The following is a 21,671-nucleotide window of genomic DNA, read 5'->3' on the forward strand; positions in this document are numbered from 1 at the left end:
TTGTTTCATGAAAAAATATACTTTAATATCTGCAGAATGTGCTTCTGCCAGACCTTCCATTAACCCAGTTCAGAGGTAATGCATTGCTGTTCTCAGGCAGTAAAACTTGCTCTTCTAAGAACACTGTGGCCAGGTGTTCACCAGTAACGTAAATTAAAACAGAATATACAAGGGACGTTAGCCCTGGAGGGCAAGACTACACAATGACTGCGAGTGAGGGTCAGGATGGCATGCCCATTATACAATAAATGATGTCAGGAGCCAATAAGATGTATTTTTTGTGTAACATACTGGGAAATGTTAGGTAGACATGACCTTATTTAGTGAGTATCAGCTGTTCAGTTTGTGCAATATTTACTTAAGATATGGATTGAAATATTCCTAAACAAATTGAGTCTAAATTACAGAAATAATCTAAATATCTATCAATTTTACACATTTTCTCCAACAAATTCTTACAATCACAGCGTTCATTCAACTCTAACAGTGAATATTTAACACTTTCAAATTTACTGTATAATTTGAACATATCATCGCTGTCCTATGAAAAACACTCAATTTTTAGTCAATCTTTAGTTTACTACATAATTTAAACAGACAAACTGTCCCTTACACTGTGCCAAAATTTCTTGATGAACAGACCAATATAAACTTTTCAAAATTACCTAAAATAAACTCTTTTTACATTGACTTCTATTGAAAGTTTACAAAGTTTTTTCTCTCTCCTGTAAAGTTGCTGTTTTGGAGATAAGTGTTTTTTATTGGACAGCGATGATATGTGGGTGTGATCTTGAGGTGCTGAACAATAGTTGCTGTTTTTCCTTCACGCTGTGAAGCTTCAGCTCATCCCAATTAAATCAGCTCAAATCACTATCTTAGTTTATCAGGTTTAGATCAGGAGATTAATGTGGAGGAATAACACTTTTTACTGTTTACTATGTAATTCCATATGTGTCCCTTAATCATTTTTTTTTTCTTTAATATCGATCTACTATGTAGAAAATAAATTATATAAATAAATAAAGAAAAACATTAAGTGAAAGGCAGTGTCCAAACCTTTGGCTGGTGTATATTATCAAATAATTTAGTTGAACAGGCAAAATATAAAATATCTTGGGTTCCTACTGTCTGCCATTAAATAAAAACCAAAGTAAATGAAATAAACACTGTATTTCTTCACTAACACTTTTTTGTTTGTTTTTAATAAGTAATTCCATATGTTTTCCTTAATTGTTTTGATGTGTTTAATATTATTCTACAATGTAGAAAATAATATAAATAAAGGAATAATGAAAACATTGAGTCCAAACGTTTGAATGGTACTGTACATTTAATTATTGAATAGCTTTATGCTGTCATCAGTTTTATTAGCATTAATTATTTGTCAGTTATCACATACACATACTTAAGACATTTTACATAACTGTTTTACAAACTAAGTAAAAGACTTATGTATAAAATGCAATGCTAGAAATTAAGTAAAAAAATACTATTATAAGATATTACAAATATAATACTTATGTTATTGAATATTACTGTATTACTTTTTTTCTAACATAGAAACACTGACACTCTGTGTTCAACTCCCTGTACTGCGACCCACTGATGCCTTTTCTCATTCACTCACACTGAAAAGAACTCCAACTCCCAGCATCCCTCTGAGATTATCACGCTGTCGTCACAGTCTTCAGCTCTGCGCATGCTCTCTGAAGTTGGCTCTTCAGCTGCCAAGACACGCTCCCAAAGAGCCAGTGGTGTTCCAGCTGCTCCCCCAGATGTGTGCGCTGCTGCTGGGGATGGAGAGGGATGAGCGGAGCGCTGAGAGATGACACCTACACGGAGCCTGAGGAGGTGAGCTGTGTGTGTGTGTGTGTGTGTGTAAAGTGGGCAGGTACTGTGTGTATAAGCTGTATTTGTGAAGGCATTGCTAGCTTTGGGAAAGATGCTGAGGTTAGTGTATGAAAATGTATTTATATATTAATATAAATTATTAATATATAAGTTATAAGTTATTAATATTTTACATTTGTGATGCTGCGTGATATAGATTGTTTTCCTGCATCATGATGTAAGATTATATTTTCAGCATCTCTCTTTCTCTGTGCTTCTCTCTTTCTCTCTCTCACACACACACACAGACAGCTTAAATATTTTCTGTCCAATCTGTACTTATACACCTAGTGCTGGACGATATGGCCAAAATTCATATCACGATATATTCCTTAATTTCGGTCGATACGATATAATTCCGATATCGATATAAATACTTAGAAGGCCTCAGAAAACTGCTAAGAATACCTGCAATGGAACTACGTACCTACTAGGGGTGGGCGATATGGCCCTAAAATAATATCACAATATTTCATGGTATTATCGCGATAACGATACTCTTGGCGATATGACAAAAAAACAAAAAACTTTTTTATTATTGTATACGATATGATATTGCACACCTTTAAGATATTTAAAAAAAACAATAATTTTAGCAGATTTATAACAGAAGTCAATAATTGAGAATTACATGATACTAATAATAATAATGCACTCCAAATATCTCCATATATCCAGTATTAAAGTAAAATAAATGACACTTTACAGATATAATCTGTCTCTAGTAAATATTTAATAGGAAATTAGAAATGTGTGAGTTTTTCTTTTGCTTAAAACAGCAAAAAAATTAGTACCCTGATGTGATAATTAGGGATGAGTGATGTGGCACGATATTTCAGAGTATAATATCGTGATATATGATATGGCACACCCCTAGTACCTACTACTGTCTACTTAATTTAAGTCTTTGAAACCTCCTTTCACGAAAACATTATAATACTTAAGAAATAAACAATAGTCAAGATAAATCAATGCTCAATTTTATTTGCATATAGCAAAATAAAAACATGACATCCCTATCAAACATAAGCCAATATAACTATTACCAATAAAAAATAACTTAAAATTAGGATAGAAGCAGAGCTTCTTAGTCTTTTGTAAACAAATTTAACAGATCAAAACAAAAGTGTTCCAACTAGGATAAAGAACACAAGAAGCCTTTATACACATAAAAGCAACAAAATTTCCCCGTCAAATAAACAAACCTATAGGCTTTATCAACTATAAATAACTTAGTTACAATATAAGCTACAAAAGTGCTTCAGCCAAAATACAACTCTTTATGAACATAAAAGGAACATGATATCCCCGTCAAATAAACAAACCTAAAGGATTCATAAACTTTAAATAACTTAAATAACTTACAACATAAGCTATAAAAGTGATTCAGCCAGTATAAGGAAAATATTGTATGTAGTGGAACTGATTGAGGTGGTGGAACAGATTAGATGTTTTAACGTTACCGCTGCTGGTCGGCTCCACTCTCCGGCACAATTTGCAGCAAACTGAAGTTTAGCAAACCTTCCGAGAGTCGAACCAAATCCTCACCACTGAATTAGACCTCCCTCCTTCAATTAATCACTTGTGGAAGCGGCAGGGGCATTCATTTTGCATCAAAAATGTCCCGCGCTGGGAGCCAAGAGGACCCGCGGCTGACAAAGAGGACCCGCAACTGACCGCTGACCGAGCGGACCCGTGGGCGGACCGAGCGGACCCGTAGGCGGACCCGAGGCTAGGCTAGGCTCGGTTCCTTTCCGTTCCACTCCAGCGCGGAACATTTCAGATGCAAACCGAGCCTACCTTAACCTTGGATCCGCTCGTGCCGGCTCCGTTTGGCTCCAGCGCGAGGCATTTTAGATGCGTAGCGGACCCGAGCCTAGCCTAGCCTAGCCAAATCTAGCCTAGCCTAGCCTATCTGGCTACGTGCCTATGTGATTACGTCATCACGCACAGAGATAGTCCAGCTACGGAAGCTGATTGTGTTCAGCTGTGCGGCGAGCTGACGCCAGTAAATCGCATGTCCGTGACAGATCTGTAAATAATACATATCGATATACCACAAAAATGATATCACCGTTATTGAAACATTTCTTATCGCGATAAATACCGATATCGAATTATTGTCCAGGCCTATATACACCCCTCCAAAAGTATTGGAACAGTGAAATTATTTCCAATGATTTACATCTAGATCTGATACACAGTTCAGAAGATAGCACCTTCTGTCTGAACACACCCATTTTTCTCATGAGCAAAAGTATTGGAACCTATAAACTTAAAGTAATTTAAAGAGAATAAGGCCTAAAATATAGTTCATCACAATTGTTTAAAATTGTTTAAATCTTTGTCTCATCAGTCCATAAAACTTTGTCCATGAATTTCTGAGGCTTGTGTTTGTACTTCTTTTTAATAGTGGTTTTCATGAGCTCCGAGTGGTCCAGTGGGTTAGGCACTGCCACTATGATCAGGAGATCGCCAGTTTGAATCCTGTTCTTGTAGCTTGCTCTCTCTGGGTGCAATAGATGGCACTCTTTCCCCTCATCACTCCTAGGATGATGTGGAACAGCACAAGGCTGCGTCTGTGAGCTGAAGTATCAGAACCGAGTTGCTGCGCTTTCCTCCGAGTGCACTGTGATGCTTTTTGGCAATGCTGCATCAGCCTTTTTTTTTTAAAAAGAGGCGGTGTCTGACTTCACATGTATCAGAGGAGGCATATGTTAGTCTTTACCCTCCTGGTGCGCTATGGATCGCTACAATTTATTAAAAATGCTGCCTCATTACTCCATGTAGTGGCTCTATAATTAAATTAACAGGGTAAACCTGCGATGAAGAATATTGGTTATTAAAGTCTGTGAAACTGACTACAATTAATCCATAATATTTAAAATTTAGGAGTATTTTATTCTCTCAGTAACACAGATTCTGTGAAGTATTGTAGAGAAAAGTCTTACTCTGTGATATATTAAGTATCGCAAAATCACAGTATCATGATATCTTCACTATTATTATGGGTAACGTACTGTATTGTGATAATGTCGTATAGTGAAATGCCCTGTGATTCCCAACCCCTAGTGTCTCTGTAATGATTTAATGTGCTTGTGCCCCCATGTACAACAGTAAAATCTCCCTTTAAATAATTTAACCTGGAGATATTTTATAACACAGTATGATTTAAAGCTTCTTAAGCTTATTAAATAATCTGACCTCAGGAGGAGAGTCTAGCCCTCCTGTATGTGGACAGTGTAATCTGTTCAGCCTGATTCGTGTTTCGCATTTTTCACTGCTTGCTGTGCTCAGTTGTGCTGTTGAGCCTTTGCAGCTGAATGTATAAATCATAAATCCACCGATCACAAATCTGTTACTGTCTGGGTCTAAGGTGAGGCTTCCAAGTGCCAAAACCTGGAGATCAGAGGTTAATACAGGCATTCACTTGGATCTGTGGATACACTAAAGCTGGAATCCCAGCAATGCTGTCTGGGCACAAAGGATGTATATCAACAGATGGACACTTACTGTCCCTCTTTAATCTGAAGGAATGCTGGAATGTTGACCTCTGTGGGCATTATGTAGAAATTCACTAGGGGTGTGGATATATACTAGTACAGTTAAAAAAAATTGAATATTATTGAAAAGTTACTTTTAATTCAGTTTAAAATGTGAAAATCATATACAGTGGTGTGAAAAAGTGTTTGCCCCTTCCTGATTTTCTGATTTTTTGCATGTTTGTCACACTTAAATGTTTCGGAACATCAAACCTTTACATTTAAATATTACTGAAATACAACACAGGTAAACACAAAATGCTAATTTTAAATGAAGGTTTTTATTATTAAGGGCGAAAAAAATCCAAACCTACACGGCCCTGTGTGAAAAAGTGATTGGCCCCTTGTTAAAACATACCATCACTGTGGTTTCTGACATCTGAGTACACCTGAGTCTCTAGCCACACCCAGGCCTGATTATTACCACACCTGTTCTCAATCAAGACATCACTGAAATAGGACCTGCCTGACAAAGTGAAGTCCACCAAAAGATCCTTAAAAGCTGCACATCATGCCGAGATCCAAAGAAATCAGGAACAATTGAGTAAGAAGGTAATTGAGATCTATCAGTCTGGAAATGGTTACAAAGCCATTTCCAAAGCTTTGGGAATCCAGAGAACCACAGTGAGAGCCACTGTCCACAAATGGCGAAGACATGAAAGAGTGGTGAACCTTCCCAGGAGTGGCCGGCCGCCCAAAATTCCCGCAAGAGCGCAGCGATGACTCATTCAAGAGGTCACAAAAGACCCCACAATAACATCCAAAGAACTGCAGGCCTCACTTGCCCCAGTTAAGGTCAGTGTTCATGCCTCCACCAGCAGAAAGAGACTGGGCAAAAATGGCCGACATGGCAGAGTTCCTAGACGAAAACCACTGCTGAGCAAAAACATCTTGACGATCCCCAAGACTTTAGGGAAAACATTCTGTGGACCGATGAGACTTGAAGAAAAAGAACAATATACCAACAGTAAAACATGGTGGTGGTAGTGTGATGGTCTGGGGCTGTTTTGCTGCTTCAGGGCCTGGAAGACTTGCTGTGATAAATGGAACTATGAATTCTGCTGTCATCTAAGATCCTGAAGGAGAATGTCCGACCATCTGTTCGTGACCTTAAGCTGAAACGAACTTGGGTTCTGCAGCAGGACAATGATCCAAAACACACCAGCAAGTCCACCTCTGAATGGCTGAAGAAAAACAAAATGAATCTGATTGAGATGCTGTGGCATGACTTTAAAAATCAGTTTATGCTGAAAAACCCTCCAATGTGGCTGAATTACAACAATTCTGCAGAGATGAGTGGAGCGAAAATTTCTCCACAACGCTGTAAAAGACTCATTGCAAGTTATCGCAAACGCTTGGTTTTTCTTCCTTAATAATAAACACCTTCATTATGGTTGCGCATTGCTTTTCTTTAAAATGCTTCTTCTCCCGCAGTTTTCGAGATATCGACACCATTCCAACTCCATTCGCGATTCGGGCTTGTATACAGGTTTTTGATCGGACATACAGTTTTTCGTAAAAACTTCGTAAAATTTTTTTTGAGATATGTAGACAAAAATCGGACAGCCTATAGAACTTATTGAGTTATTTCCGAAAATATGCTGAACGAAAAGATATGACGTACGGTTTTCGTACAATTGTCGTACGAATTTTCCTCATAGAAATGAATGGGGGGCCCAGAGTTCCAACTCGCACACCAGCCATACCTGTCAAGTTTTGGATTTAAAAATAAGGGATATTTTCCTCTGTCCGCTTAAAGCCATCCCACCAGCCCAACCGAGGTTCAGTATACCTTACATTTTAAGACAGGTTTACAAAAAATCTAAAATAACCACCTGTGAACCACTTACAGACTACAATTAGATTATCAGAATCTGATAGGTCTACCTCTGTTGACACCGAAATGTTGTGGACATTCCTACATATGTCATTCTTTTAATACAGCCAAATTAAAAACCCTTGAAATTGAACAAAGGGTGCACAAATTCTGCAAAATGACTGTTGGTGACCTAAAAATAGTATTATGAGGTTTTACTAAAAGGACAGCAAAAATTAGTCCTAAGGGGCCTACACAATTACTAATCTTAAATTGATACTTCTTTTTTTTGATCACTCCACCCCTGATCAGTTCAGTTTGGGTCTTTCCCACACTGACCCTCCTCTGCGCTCCGCTGATTGGCTGTTTCTTCTGAAAGGCGGGACTTTCTCCTTGAACCGGCACCACGTTTGGTTTAGAGGCACACCGCGGTCAGTGCCCCGTATCCTTAATAATAAAGTTTTTTAAATTTCAATATAATACGGGACATTTACGGGAAAGTACTAATACGGGAGGACGGTGGGAAAGAGGGGTAAAATACGGTAGTTTCCCAGCCAAAACGGGAGACTTGACAGGTATGGGACCAGCAGCTCTGCGCACGGAACCCCTTCTCTCCCCTGCTCCTCCAGTACTCTGAGTGTATGGAGGAGCTGCTGTATGGAGCAGATACTGATCAAAAGTTTGGACACCCCGGCGACCCAGCCAGCACTCCAGTACTGTGAGTGTATGGAGGAGCTATTGGATAAAGCAGCAGTCGGTCAAAAGTTTGGACACCCCGCACGGCCAGAGCAAGCTAGCGTCCATAGCAACGCCATGTGTTTGCACGTTGCGCAGTCTGATTTATGCAAATATATAATTTAGGAACCACCTAGCAATCACTTAACATCAGAGCAACACCATAGCAACCACAATAGCAACTGCTGAGCAACATCATAGCAACCACCACAGACATCATAGCAACACCTTAGAAACAACCTAGCAACACCTTAGCAACCACCTAGCAACTGCTTAGCAACACCTTAGCAACCACCACGGATACCATACCAACGCCTTAGCAACCACCTAGAACTGCTTAGCAACACCATAGCAACCACCTAGCAACACCTTAGCAACTGCTTAGCAACACCTTAGCAACCACCACGGATACCATAGCAATGCCTTAGCAACCACCTAGCAACACCTTAGCAACCACCTAGCAACTGCTTAGCAACACCTTAGCAACCACCTAGCAACACCATAGGCACCATGGAAAGCACCTAGCAACATCATAGCAACGACCATAGCGAACGGTGGGAGCCATTTTAGCTGCGCAACCATCCTGCGTTTCCTTCAGGAAATGCACTTTTCTAGTTTAAAAATAGCATTTTGCGTTTACCTGTGTTGTATTTGACTAATATTTAAATTGGTTTGATGTTCCGAAACATTTAATTGTGACAAACATGCAAAAAATCTGGAAGAGGGAAAACACTTTTATACACCACTGTAGATGTATTACACACAGAGTGGTCTGTTATAATCGCTTATTTCTTTTATTGTTGATTATTAAGGGTTACAGCCAATATAAACCCCCCCAAAAAATTTTTTTTACATAAGACCAATCGGTACTTTTAGCAGGGTGGGCATTGTGCCAAGTTCTGCTGGAAAATTAAATGCTTATCTCCATAAAAGTTGTCAGCAGAGAGAACTTTAGGCTTGATAATAAAACACAGTGGATCAACACCAGCAGATGACATGTCTCTCCAAACCATCACTGATCATCAGTAAATTTTACATTTCATTAGTAAATGAAGGGAGCAGAGTCTGGAGGAAGAGTGGAGAGACACACAGTCCAAACTGCTCGAGGTCTAGTGTGAAGTTTCCACCAATCAGTGATGGTTTGGAGAGACATGTCATCTGCTGGTGTTGATCCACTGGGTTTTATTATCAAGTCTAAAGTCAGTGCAGTTTTGTTTTCCCACAAAATCTTACAGCACTTCATGCTTCCCTCTGCTACTGACAACTTTTGTGGAGATGAGGATTTCATTTTTCAGCAGGACTTGGCACACTGCCCACAATTCCAGAGTTACAATTGGTCTAATATAATATTCAAATTTTCTTAGATTTTTTTTTAAATCATCAACAATAAAATAAATAAACACTTAAAATAGATCACTCTGTGTGTAATACATCTATATAATAAGTTTTACATTTTGAAGTAAAATACTGAAATAAAGTAGCTTTTCAACGATATTCAATTTTTTTAGATGCACTAGTATAAATGTATTAATATGTAAATTGATTATGCAGTGTTACCTTAGAGGGCGGCCTGGGAAGTGTATTTCTGTATAACTTGGGAGGTTTTATCTTGTGAGTAATGGTAAACCCTGCCAGAGTGCTTAGTGCAAGGCAGGCTAAAGTAAGTATTGGGGTTGGAGTAAGGTCTGATAGCGAGTTTTAAATAGATGGGGCTTTCTGTTTCTGTGTCCTGTGCATTGGAGGAATATGTCATAGAAGGCATTACCTCCCACAGTGGAGAGTGCTGTTTTTCTGCCCATTGCAAAGTAAATGTTCTATTAGTTCTGTTGATTTTCCTTTTGATCAAAAATAGTGCTGGACAATATGACAATATATATCCTTTAACTGCTACACAAAATGTAAAAAAGTTCAAGTCAAGGAGGATACATGCTTTTGCAAGCATGTATCCTCCTTGACTTGAACTTTTTTACATTTTGTCACTTTACAACCACACACTTAAATGTATAAAACTATAAGTCATGCACTCAACATATCTGTCCTTTATAGAAAAGTGGCAAGAAGAAAGCCACTGTTAAAGAAAGTCATAGGAAGTGCTGTTTGTATAGCAAACATGTGGGAGAAGGTTCTGTGGTCAGATGAGACCAAAGTTGAACTTTCTGGCCTAAATACAAAGCACTTTGTGTGGCAGAAAAGTAACACTGCTCATCACCCTGAACACACCGTCCCCACTGTGAAACATGGTGGTGGCAGCATCATGCTGTGGGGATGCTTTTCTTCAGCAGGGACAGAGAAGTTGGTCAGAGTTGATGGGAAAATGGATGAATTAAATACAGGGAAATCCTGTAAGAAAACCTGTTGGACACTGCAAAAGACTTGAGACTGGGAAGAAAATTCACCTTCCAGAAAGACGATGACTCTAAACATACAGCCAGATATAGAGTGGAGTAATTTAGATTAAAAGATTTTCATTTGTTAGAATGGCCCAGTCAATGTCCTGACCTAAATCACACTGAGCTTCTGTGGCAAGACATGAAAACTGCTGTTCACAGACGCTCTCCATCCAACCTGGTTGAGCTTGAGCTGTTTTATAAAGAAGAATGAGCAAAAATCTCAGTCTCTAGATGCGCCAAGCAGGTAGAGATATGGCACAAAAGACTTGCAGCTGTAATTGCATTGAAAGGTGGCTCTACAAAGTATTAGTTATTGGCTGAATACTTTTGCACGTTACACTTTTCAAATTTTTATTTGATAATTTTTTTAAATCTATGTATAATTTTCGTTCCACTTTACAAGTATGTGTTATTTTGTGTTGGTCGATCACTTATTAAAAATCTCAGAAAAAGTTGGGAAAGTTGGTCTCAGTAAAAGTTGGTTAAGGTGACAAAATGTGAAACAAAGTTCAAGGGGTATACTTTTTTATTTAGCAACTTTACAACATAATAATAATAATAACATAATAATACTGCTACTGCTTTATGTAGCCTCTCACCAGAACTGTATAACACTTTATTACACGAAAACCCTGTAATATTACTGTACCGCCTCAGTCCACATGCTTCTTTCACATTTATTGCATTACTGACAGTGGTGTAAAGGTGAATCACACTCCACAACAGTAGGGGGGTTCCAGGATCAAAACATAATCTAAACTATTACTTATTGCTGCTTTAACCATGTTAAGGAGGGAGGCATAGTGAATATAGCATAAATATTCTTATCTTGTCTTATCTTATCTATTCTTATTCTTATCTTAAAATATATTTGATATATTTTAGTGCTCTTCCAGGTTGGCAGTCGAACCCCACATCAGTGGGAATGTACAGGGCAGTGACTTGATCCACTCTGTTCTCTCCACTGTTACACCCCAGCCACAGTAATAAATCACAGTATATTGCAATATGTGAAATCTTTAAAAAACTGCAGGAGAATTATATTGTGACTGAAATATTGTATTATTGTCATATTGAAAGGCCTCCAGCAATTTCACACACACTTACAGACCCACACTTACACACACACACAGATACACACACATTCACTTGCCTTTTATAGGCCGCACAGACCTGAGGGAGTACCAGGCTTAGGGAAGGGGGGTGGCTCAGTTTTGCAAATATGGACAGACTGAGAAAGAGAGAGAGAGAGGGAGAGAGAGAGAGAGACTGGAGGAGAACTGATTTTGTCTGTCACTCCCTCTCACACCACCGTGAGAGCCACAGGACACATGCTGTCCTCCAACACACCCACACACAGACACTGAGAGAAGAGAGAGTAAGAGCGTGTGTGTGAGAGAGTGGAGAGACAGACAGAGAGAGAGAGAGAGAGAAGGAAAGAATAAGAGAGAGAGAGGGAGAGAAACGGAAGGGTTTTGTGGTCTCTCCTGAGGAGCTGCTGGTGAAGCTGGGAGCAGGATGGCTGATGGAGAAGGAGGAGATGAGGAGATCCAGTTCCTGCGAACGGTGAGTGCCGCCACTTTACTACTACCTGACATCCTGACCTGCACATACATACATCTGCTTTTACACTGGATGTGGGAGAAAGTGTGTGCCTGTATATGTGTCTATGTGTGTGTGTGTGTGTGTGTGTATATATGTATATATATATATGTGTGAGTGTGAATGTGCACGTGCACCAGCAGATGGTGATACCGGCTATAATAGGATCTGCATTATTACTGGTATCAGGAGGCCTGTATTGTAGTGGAATTGTTGGAGATGTATGAAGATGTATGTAGAGCTGTGCACTACTTGCTGTGTTTTAAGAAGGTAGAACATATTACATGTAGATGTTCCTTGAGCTCATATGGGATTTGACACTGTGTCCCTCCACTAGATGTTATTTATAAAGCTGAATTCCCCGTCTACAATGTCCTAGTTAAGAGAGGAACCCATGCCTGTTGGTTTAGAAACCTTTTCTGCTGTTTTTGGTGCAGATTTTAGTGAAACTTTGACTGTTTCAGGCTTGACTCTAATTAAAAAGCTGTTCTCCATTTAAAAAAAATAGAAAAAGTGGTTTTATCAGCGAGGAAACGTGTTCCTGTTGTCCCACTTCACAGCAGGCATCACTTTAGTGGACTGCAGCTGGCCAGAAACCTCATTTAGTGAAGCCGCCCTGTGGCACCTTCGCACCTTTGTTCCAGAATATTCCTTCCTTTGAGTAGTTAAGTGTAGATAGACAGCGGCGGCTGCATCTGTTAGCATCATTATCTATTTTTACCCTCAGAGAGGAAAGGAGAGACTTTTGGTGTGAGGGTGGAAGATGCAGCAGGCAGTTCAGTCTGAGTGAGGACAGCTGGCCACTGCCCCCCCACACCTCTTCTCTCAGCCTGAGACTGAGGCCAGTGCACAAGGGAGGGCAGAAAGATCATAAAGAAGTGGGACTAAGACAAAAAAGGACATTCTGCCCCAGACCAAACTGAAACATACCGCAGGAGATGATAACATACAGCAGGAGAAAGGGCTGTGACATTATAGAACAATACTATAGATTGAATTAGACATGTTATCAGATTAGAAAGTGGATATGTCAGTATATCAGATATGTTTATTCCTACATCATTTTCCACCAAATTCCAAATAATTTCGTAAATTTAGTAATTTATCTCTAATTGACTTGACCATGCCATACCTGAATGTTACACTAAAATATTAATAAGTGGCAAAAACATTTTTTAAGCATTATAAGCATCATACCTTATCAATTTGATTGAAATACAATTTGATATTACTCAACAATTTAAATTGAAATATGCTAAAAAAAAAAGCCAGTTATTCATGTATGAAAACTTTTATTTTCTCATTTACTTCATCATCTCTGTAGCCATAGCATACCATAGCATACTATAGGTAACTGTTATCATAACTGTTATTTTTCTTATATGGTGGACATATGGATGCATAAATTGTCCATTCCCTTACAAAAAAAGAGGTTTATTCAAGTTATTCAACTATTAGTATACTTATTTTAAACAAAAAATAAGCAAGTATGCTTTCAGTTTGTTTTTTTGTACTTATCAGTGACATACTAAACATAGTTATAGCAGACTTAGCTTATACTGATAGATCAGAAAAGTCTAAGTATACTTGGCATTTACTTCATGTACTTAATCTTTTTATCAAAATATGCTTAAGAAAAGTACAATTAAGTATTCTTGTCTTATATGTAAAGTATGCTTGGCTTGTAGTTTTTCGTTGGAATACCTTAGTGTAAATAGTATATGAGTGGCTCTAAACCTGATCAAGTGTCATTAACCAACACAGAACAGATATAAACATTTAGCAGATTTTACTGATAATATTCTGTCAAGATGCTAGAGTACTTTTATACTTTTTATACTTTTATATACTAAAATTGGGCCAATTTTGTCCCAAGAAGTATTGAAATAGTACACTTACAAGTCTACTACAAGTACATTGATCCTTGTATACATACTATGTAATATATACCATATTTTTCGGACTATACGGTGTACCAGATTATAAGGCGCACTATCAATTTATTTTCTGGTCTATTTTCATACTAGCCAGCCCAGGTAAGCAGCACTACTCAGCCCTGGTTAGCAGTGCTAGCCAGCCCCAGTTAGCAGCACTAGCCAGCCCCGCTTAGCAGTGCTAGCCAGCCCTGGTTAGCAGTGCTAGCCAACTGCAGTTAGCAGCTTAGCCAGCCCTGGTTAGCAGCACTACTCAGCCCTGGTTAGCAGTGCTAGCCAACTGCAGTTAGCAGCATGGTCACTCTCAGTTAGCAGAGCTAGCCAGCCCCGGTTAGCAGTGCTAGCCTGCCCGGGTTAGCAGTGCTAGCCAGCCCCGGTTAGCAGTGCTAGCCAGCCCTGGTTAGCAGCATAGCCAGCCCTGGTTAGCAGCGCTACTCAACCCCAGTTAGAAGCACTACTCAGCCCCGTTTAGCAGCACTACTCAGCCCTGGTTAGCAGCGCTAGCCAGCCCCGGTTAGCAGCATGGCCACTCTCGGTTAGCAGCATAGCCAGCCCTGGTTAGCAGCATAGCCAGCCCTGGTTATTTTAGGTTGTTCTTTATTGTATAAATAGTGTGTGACTAGTGTTTTGAAACTGCTGTTATTTTGCCTCAGAACTAAAGACTTTCTCTGTACCCTTTTATTTGCTGATTAACTTTGTAATTGTGGCGTGTGGCTTTGTAATAGTAGCAGTGTATCATAGTATAGCATAGCATAGCATGGCATAGCTTTGTTACAAAAACATTGTAATGCTTTTTTCATTCATGAACTACTAGATGTGTTTTATTCCTCTTTGTGTTTTCTGTTGCGGGTGTCCTGTTGGCAAGCTGAAGATATTGTAGCTATAGGTCAGCATGTAGCCTAGCACAAACACCTCATAGCTTCCCTATATATTTAGCTTCTTAATTTGCCAAGTGTGAGTTACACTTATTTAGATACTGGTATAGGAAAAGCCAAAGTCACAGGGCTCTTTTCACTCTGTGTTTTATCTAAACATACAGCTCTGGCAAAAATAAGAGACCACTTAATGATGTTTTTCCTTGATTTTACCAAATTGAAAGTTTTTGCATCAGGAGTGGCATAAAGTTATCCAAAAGCAGTGTGTAAGACTGGTGGAGGAGAACATGCCACAATTGTGCCAAAAACTGTGATTAAAAACAGGGTTATTCCACCAAATATTGATTTCTGAACTCTCAAATCTTTATGAATATGAACTTGTTTTCTTTGCAGTATTTGAGGTCTGAAAGCTCTACGTCTTTTTTTTATTTCAGCCATTTCTTATTTTCTGCAAATAAATGCTCTAAATTACAATATTTTTATTTGGAATTTGGGAGAAATGTTGTCTGTAGTTTATAGAATAAAACAACAATGTTCATTTTACTCAAACATAAACCTATAAATAGCTAAAGTGCTAAAATGTACAGGGTTAATATGCAATGATCTTTTGATACTGGTGTGATTTCATTATCGTTAAGAGTAAACCTAACAATCAGTTTTATTGACAGTTGTGCTTTGTGTGGTTAACTTGTTTGGGTAGCAGGAGGGTATAGTTGTTTAGTGAAATAAAGAAAAATACAGGCTTATATTCATCACTTCAAATTAAGCGGTTCTTTATCTAAAGGACACATGAAGGGGAATGAGGGTAATTGTTTAACAACAGCCGTGTCTCACTGTCTCTGGAGATGGCTGTCTGGAAAGTTGTCAATCCTTTTAGCCTTTGGAAAAAAAAACGCTGTCTGTGTAATGGCAATAATAATAGGCCCAAGGGCCAGTTTTAGGTGTGGCAATTTTGGCACGGTCTGAATGACAATGCTGCAACGGATTCTTCCTAAGACTATAACCAAAGGTCACCTTTTTATACTCATCACGAGACACCAAAACAAAGCCTCCCAGCTGCCATTATTCTCTGACCTATACTAACTGATATTTTTACTCTGCGGGCGGGAAGTAAAGCTGCTTTCGTGAGGAATGTGTGGAAATATATTGTAATTTGATTATGAATTTTACTCACAGTGACTTATCCATTGATTGTGTCTTTGCTGATTTGATAGGGAATTTGGGAGCTATTTTGCATAGTAACAAAGTCATGGTCAGTTTTAAGTATTAAAAGGTACAAATCTAAATTTCAACTCCTGTAGTTGCTGATAGGTGATTTTAAATGGTTGCTGATTTTTTAAACTTGTCTAGTAGTTGAAAAGCTGACCATCCAGGAAGAACATACACTATGCAGCTGACTAAGCATCCCTTACCCAGCATGTATAGGTGTATGCAGTTTATATCAGAAGTGGGAATCACAGGATATCTCGCAATGAAGCAATAATACACTCGAGGTTTGTGCTACACCACACCCCACACCCCCCCTCATCTCATCAAGCAACTCAGCCCCCGCTCCCCCCTACTCCCCACACTCAGCTGTCCTGACCACCAGCACCACTGTAGCCCCCCCCCTCCTCCTCCCCCTCTGCACACCTTCACTGCTGACCAGGTTAGAGGTGAACTTAGGAGACTCCACCCAAGAAAGGCAGCTGGCCCAGACAAAGTGTGTCCCAGACTACTTAAGTCCTGTGCAGCTGAGCTGGGGGCTCCCCTGCAGCACATCTTCAACCTGAGTCTGCATTTGGGGAGGGTCCCCACACTGTGGAAGACAACATGCCTGGTTCCAGTACCCAAAAAGACGCATCCCAGTGAGCTCAATGACTTCAGGCCGGTCGCTCTTACATCACATATCATGAAGACCCTGGAACGTCTGCTTCTACACCACCTCAGACCCCAGGTTCAACATGCAATGGACCCCTTGCAATTCGCCTACAGAGAGAAAGTGGGAGTGGATGATGCCATACTGTACTTTCTCCACCTGACCCACTCTCATCTGGACAGAGGAGGCAGCACTGTGAGAGTCATGTTCTTTGATTTTTCCAGTGCTTTCAACACCATTCAGCCTCTCCTACTGAAAGACAAGCTGGTGGGGATGCAGGTGGATCCATATTTGGTCTCCTGGATCACAGACTACCTCACTGACAGACCTCAGTATGTCAGGTTGAAGGACTGCACATCAGAGACTGTGGTCTGCAGCACAGGAGCACCACAGGGGACTGTGCTCTCCCCGTTCCTTTTTACACTCTACACCTCAGACTTCCAGTACAACTCTGAGACATGCCACATGCAGAAGTTTTCGGACGACACTGCCATTGTGGCATGTATACGGGGAGGAAAGGAGGAGGAGTACAGACACCTTGTGGAAGACTTTGTGGCGTGGTGCAATAGGAACAACCTGCTGTTGAACACCTCCAAGACCAAGGAGATGGTGGTGGACTTCCGCAGAGCCAGGCCACCCACACAGCCAGTATCTATTGTGGGAGTTGATGTGGAGATGGTGAAGACCTTCAGGTATCTCGGACTGCATCTGGATGATAGGCTGGACTGGTCAGCCAACACAGACATCCTGTACAGGAAGGGACAGAGCCGGCTCTACTTCCTGAGGAGGCTGGGGTCTTTTAACATCTGTCAGAAGCTCCTGCTGATGTTTTATCATGTGGTGTCCAGCTGTCTTTTCTATGCTGTGGTGTGCTGGGGAGGAAGCATGAAGAAGAGGGACGAGATGCGTCTGAACAAGTTGGTCAGGCGTGCGGGGTCCGTGGTTGGCGTGGAGCTGGACTCTGTGGTAACGGTGGCAGAGAGGAGGACACTGCACAAACTACTCTCCATCATGGATGATGATGGTCACCCATTACATTCCATCATCATGGATCATAGGAGCAGTTTCAGTGGCAGGTTCTTGTCACAGAGCTGCTCTACGGACAGACTGAGAAGATCGTTCGTCCAGAGAGCCATCAGACTCTTCAACTCCTCCCAGTGGAGCCGGAAGAGAGAAGACAGATGAGAAACAAGGCTCACATGTGCTTTCTTAATCACAGCCTTTTTTTTTTTATCTGTACTGGAAAAACACCATACACATCTACACCCTGAGACTCTTTTGCCTCTTTACTGTATATACTGTTTATTTGCACTCCTGGACACTTGTCACTTTACTGTACATCCTGTACACTTGCACTCCTGGACACTCTACTGTACATCCTGTACACTTGCACTCCTGGACACTTTACTGTACATCCTGTACATTTGCACTCCGGGACACTTTACTGTACATCCTGTACTTTTGCACCCCTGGACACTACACTACGCACCTAACTTAAATATAATACTTGCACATGTTTATGTTTATGTTTAATAGTCATATTAAACATAAACATATGTCTTACTAAACATTAGTCTACTAATACCTCCTATACTTAGGTTATTCTTTTACTGCACTACCTCATATCTACGACTGTTTACTTCCACACTTTCTATAGTTTTTTTGTATTTATATATTTATGTATATATTTTTTTAGTCTCAATTTAGAATTTTATCCCTCAATAAGTGTATTGTACTACACTTATTGTTTGTTTCTACTGTGTATTGTTTTTGTTTCTACTGTGTTGTGTAATTGCTACTGGCTGCTAAATTTCCTTCGGGATCAATAAAGTATCTATTTATCTATCTATCTATCTATAACCTTTAATATTGGCACTGCTGTGCTGCGGTCATAGGCATGAGGCCGCAGGCTAGGACTCATTATAGCACAAACCTTGAGTGTATGATTGCTGTTTATTGAAAGAAGAGGAGGAGAAACTACAACCTGTTTGGTTATAAAAACTCAGCAAGTTAAAATAGTTCCATTGCTGCTCTGTTTGTAGCTGCACTGTTTGGCTTGTAAGCGCTGCATCGTTGCTAGTTTACCTATAGTACCTGTACCTGTACTCATAGAAAGCCTCTCAGCCAATCACATTGCACAGTCGGAACTACTGTAACTGTGGTATAATAAAATATTATCGTAAAACTTTGCCTACTATAACAATGATACTGTGATTTTGTGATACTCTTTCAAGATATTGCAAGATAATTCTCTATGATATTTAACAGCATCTGTGTTCCGGTCAGTTTCACAGAATTTCAGAACCAATATTGTTCACCACGCCTTACTTTTGAAACTATTTGGTACATTCTAAACTATTTGATATATCATGATAACGATAAATTGTCACACCAATAGTGTATATCACATTGGATTTTGGTGGTTCTTGGTTACACTGCTTATGCTTGTCATGCTAGTTATCCAGCTTGGTCTTGCTGGTCGAAATACTTTGGGGATGCTGATGATGTTGGTTGTTTTGATATTGCTGGTTAACTAAAATGGTCAAGCTTGCTTCAACTGGTGGTTTAGCTTAGACCAGTTGACCATGTATTTCACCAGAGCTAAACCATCAAATTTAATACAAAAACATACACTACGCTGGACGAGAGCTACTTTCTCTCTCTCTCTCTCTCTCTCTTTCTCTCTCTCTCCATCTCAGATTCATCAAACTGCCTTTTCTTATTCTCCACGTCTGTGCAGGAGAGCTATATGAGTTTATAGACAGCAGACAGAGCTGAGATGTGATACGCGTAATACATTCTGGCTGTGTAATTTATCATGTGCCGGTGTTTTGAAGTAAAACCTTTAGGCGCAATGACGTAAATTCAGTTAGAGCAAGTGTACAGAGAGAAATGAAATTTACATGCTTGGAGTGTCTCCACCACATTTTAGCTGAACTTTAACAGTTGCATTTCACTGCTGTGTGACTTTCTGACACTCTGTTTAAATAATATCAGCTCTTCATTGCTGATTTATGGAAAGTTGAATAATGTACACTTTCTATTGACTATATTTCTCAAGCATACCGTCACTTTCATTTCAAAACCTCTATTTTCTTTCCACTAATGCAGGATGCCTGCTGACTTTTACACTTTCACCATTTCGTGATGGATGGACCACTAGAAATAGTCTACAGTTTTTTGGAACAGTTAGGATTTTTTAAAGTAGTTAGTCTATTATACCACTCAAAGAATTTTTGTCGCACCATTTTTTAAAGATACTTGTAGTGATACACTAAAAAGAATATTTTCTACCAATGTAAAGAAACCTTTAGTAAGGTACAGAACCATTTCAGCATGCAATTGTATTTTGAGTTGAAATAGATCTAAATCACATGAAGAACCCTTATATTTCCCTATATTTTCACTAATGTTTGTAAAGACAGGTTGCTTGGCTCTGTCCTTTATTTTATACACATTTGGCAGTGGGTCTAGAAGTTAATGGCTGAGCAGTATGTCTTTTTGTTTGTATAGTGAAATAAAAACATGTGGCTTATCACATCCAGTTTAAGTAAGTGAGTTAAACTGGTTGAGAAACTTGAATAAACTGATTAAAGTGGTCGACCAGCCTGGTTGAATTGGATATGCTATGCTGGTATGCATTTGACCAGGAGTCGGCAATTAATTTTGGCCTCGGGCCAGATATTTTCCAAGCCATTAATGTGAAGGTTTTGGACAATGAAGGGTAATGGGATGTAGTGCTAAAGACTAGTAGCTATCCAGCCCAGAGGATTGTTGAACCCAATAGCAGAACAGTTGATTTCAAAGCAGGTAAACCCAAGAAGAAAGGAAAAATCGTGATCAAATACACTTCCACTGACCCGGCTAGGAAAAACTGAGACATGGCTGTGAAAAAATGACCTTATAAGGAGATAGGGAGCCCAAAAACAAGCGGAAAAACAAGAACGAGCAGAAACTAAAGTCACGCCGAGCACAACAGAGAGAGAGACAGGGGAGGCGTGTAAATAAAAGCTCGCCAGAGAAGCTTTTTTTTCTCATTATCATTATATCATTATCATTATAGTTTAAACAACCTCACGGGCCAAATGTTTCATGCTTGTGGGCCACCTCTGCCTCACGGGTCGCCTATATCCAATTTCTGGTTTAGACAATTTGGGAACCACTAGAAATAGTAGTTTTCACTTGAGGGTATCACTTCACGCTAATTTCATTCTAAACTGTTTTAAAATGTTTTTTGAAAGTGGGCCGTCTGTGTTAACACTGAATAAATCTTTGTTGTATCCTATTAGTGATACTCTCTAAGCAAAAAGTTGTTTATATTGTACTGGAAAAAGGTTATCCATCAACTTGTAGTGATAGGGGAATTCTATGCTGTATGGAAGTATCTACAAAACATTTTTTCATCAATGCAAAGAAACCTTTAGCCAAGTACAAGTAAGTTCTAAAAGTTGGGAAGCTTGAATAAATTGGTAATAGTAGACAACCAGCTTTGTTTAATTTCGTCAGTCTTGTTGGATTAATTGTACGAGCCTTCTGAACAGTTGTGATTTGGTTTGTTGTTCAGTGCAAAGCAAAGCAGCTGTGTGCTTGGCGTGGTGTTTTAGGGTTTAGGCATTACAGTATTACAGTACAGTACACTACACAATCACACTTAACCAGACTGAGAGGCAAACTCTAAATACAACACAATAAACAGCCAGGACATGATAGATACTCCTTTCAAGCGTGAGGTGATTCCTTCCGGGGAGCCCCAGGGATCTGAGCGCTGATAGAGAGAGTTTTGAAGACAGTGAGGTGGCAGAGAGAGAGAGAGAAAGAGGTAGAGATATTGAGAGAAAGGCTAAGGGAGCAGTCTTAGTGTTGGACAGAGCGTTCGAGGGGGTATTCGGGTTCCAGGCTATAACAGCGCTTTCTTTTTATAGTTTTGCCACTATAAGCGCCTGACACTCAGGAGGCAGAGCAAGAGAGCCTGTGTCCTACTTCTCCTTAGCTTGAATCCGTGGGGAGGTGTGAGAGTGTGTGGCACATG

The 21,671-nt window shown here is 39.7% G+C and overlaps 1 protein-coding gene across 15 annotated transcripts in view; it reads left to right on the forward strand.

Moving 5' to 3' along the window:
- The first annotated feature begins 11,657 nt into the window (after positions 1–11,657).
- Positions 11,658–21,671, forward strand: part of LOC103022324 (ryanodine receptor 1) — a 175,025-nt gene continuing 165,011 nt past the window's right edge. For all 15 annotated transcript variants that reach the window (XM_049483340.1, XM_049483345.1, XM_049483348.1 and 12 more), the window contains exon 1: positions 11,658–11,939. In XM_049483340.1, the coding sequence (XP_049339297.1) occupies positions 11,892–11,939 (48 nt within the window). In that variant the 5' untranslated portion in view covers positions 11,658–11,891. The remainder of the gene's footprint in view (positions 11,940–21,671) is intronic.

This window comes from Astyanax mexicanus, chromosome 9 (genome assembly GCF_023375975.1).
Source record: "Astyanax mexicanus isolate ESR-SI-001 chromosome 9, AstMex3_surface, whole genome shotgun sequence".
NCBI lineage: Eukaryota > Metazoa > Chordata > Actinopteri > Characiformes > Acestrorhamphidae > Astyanax > Astyanax mexicanus.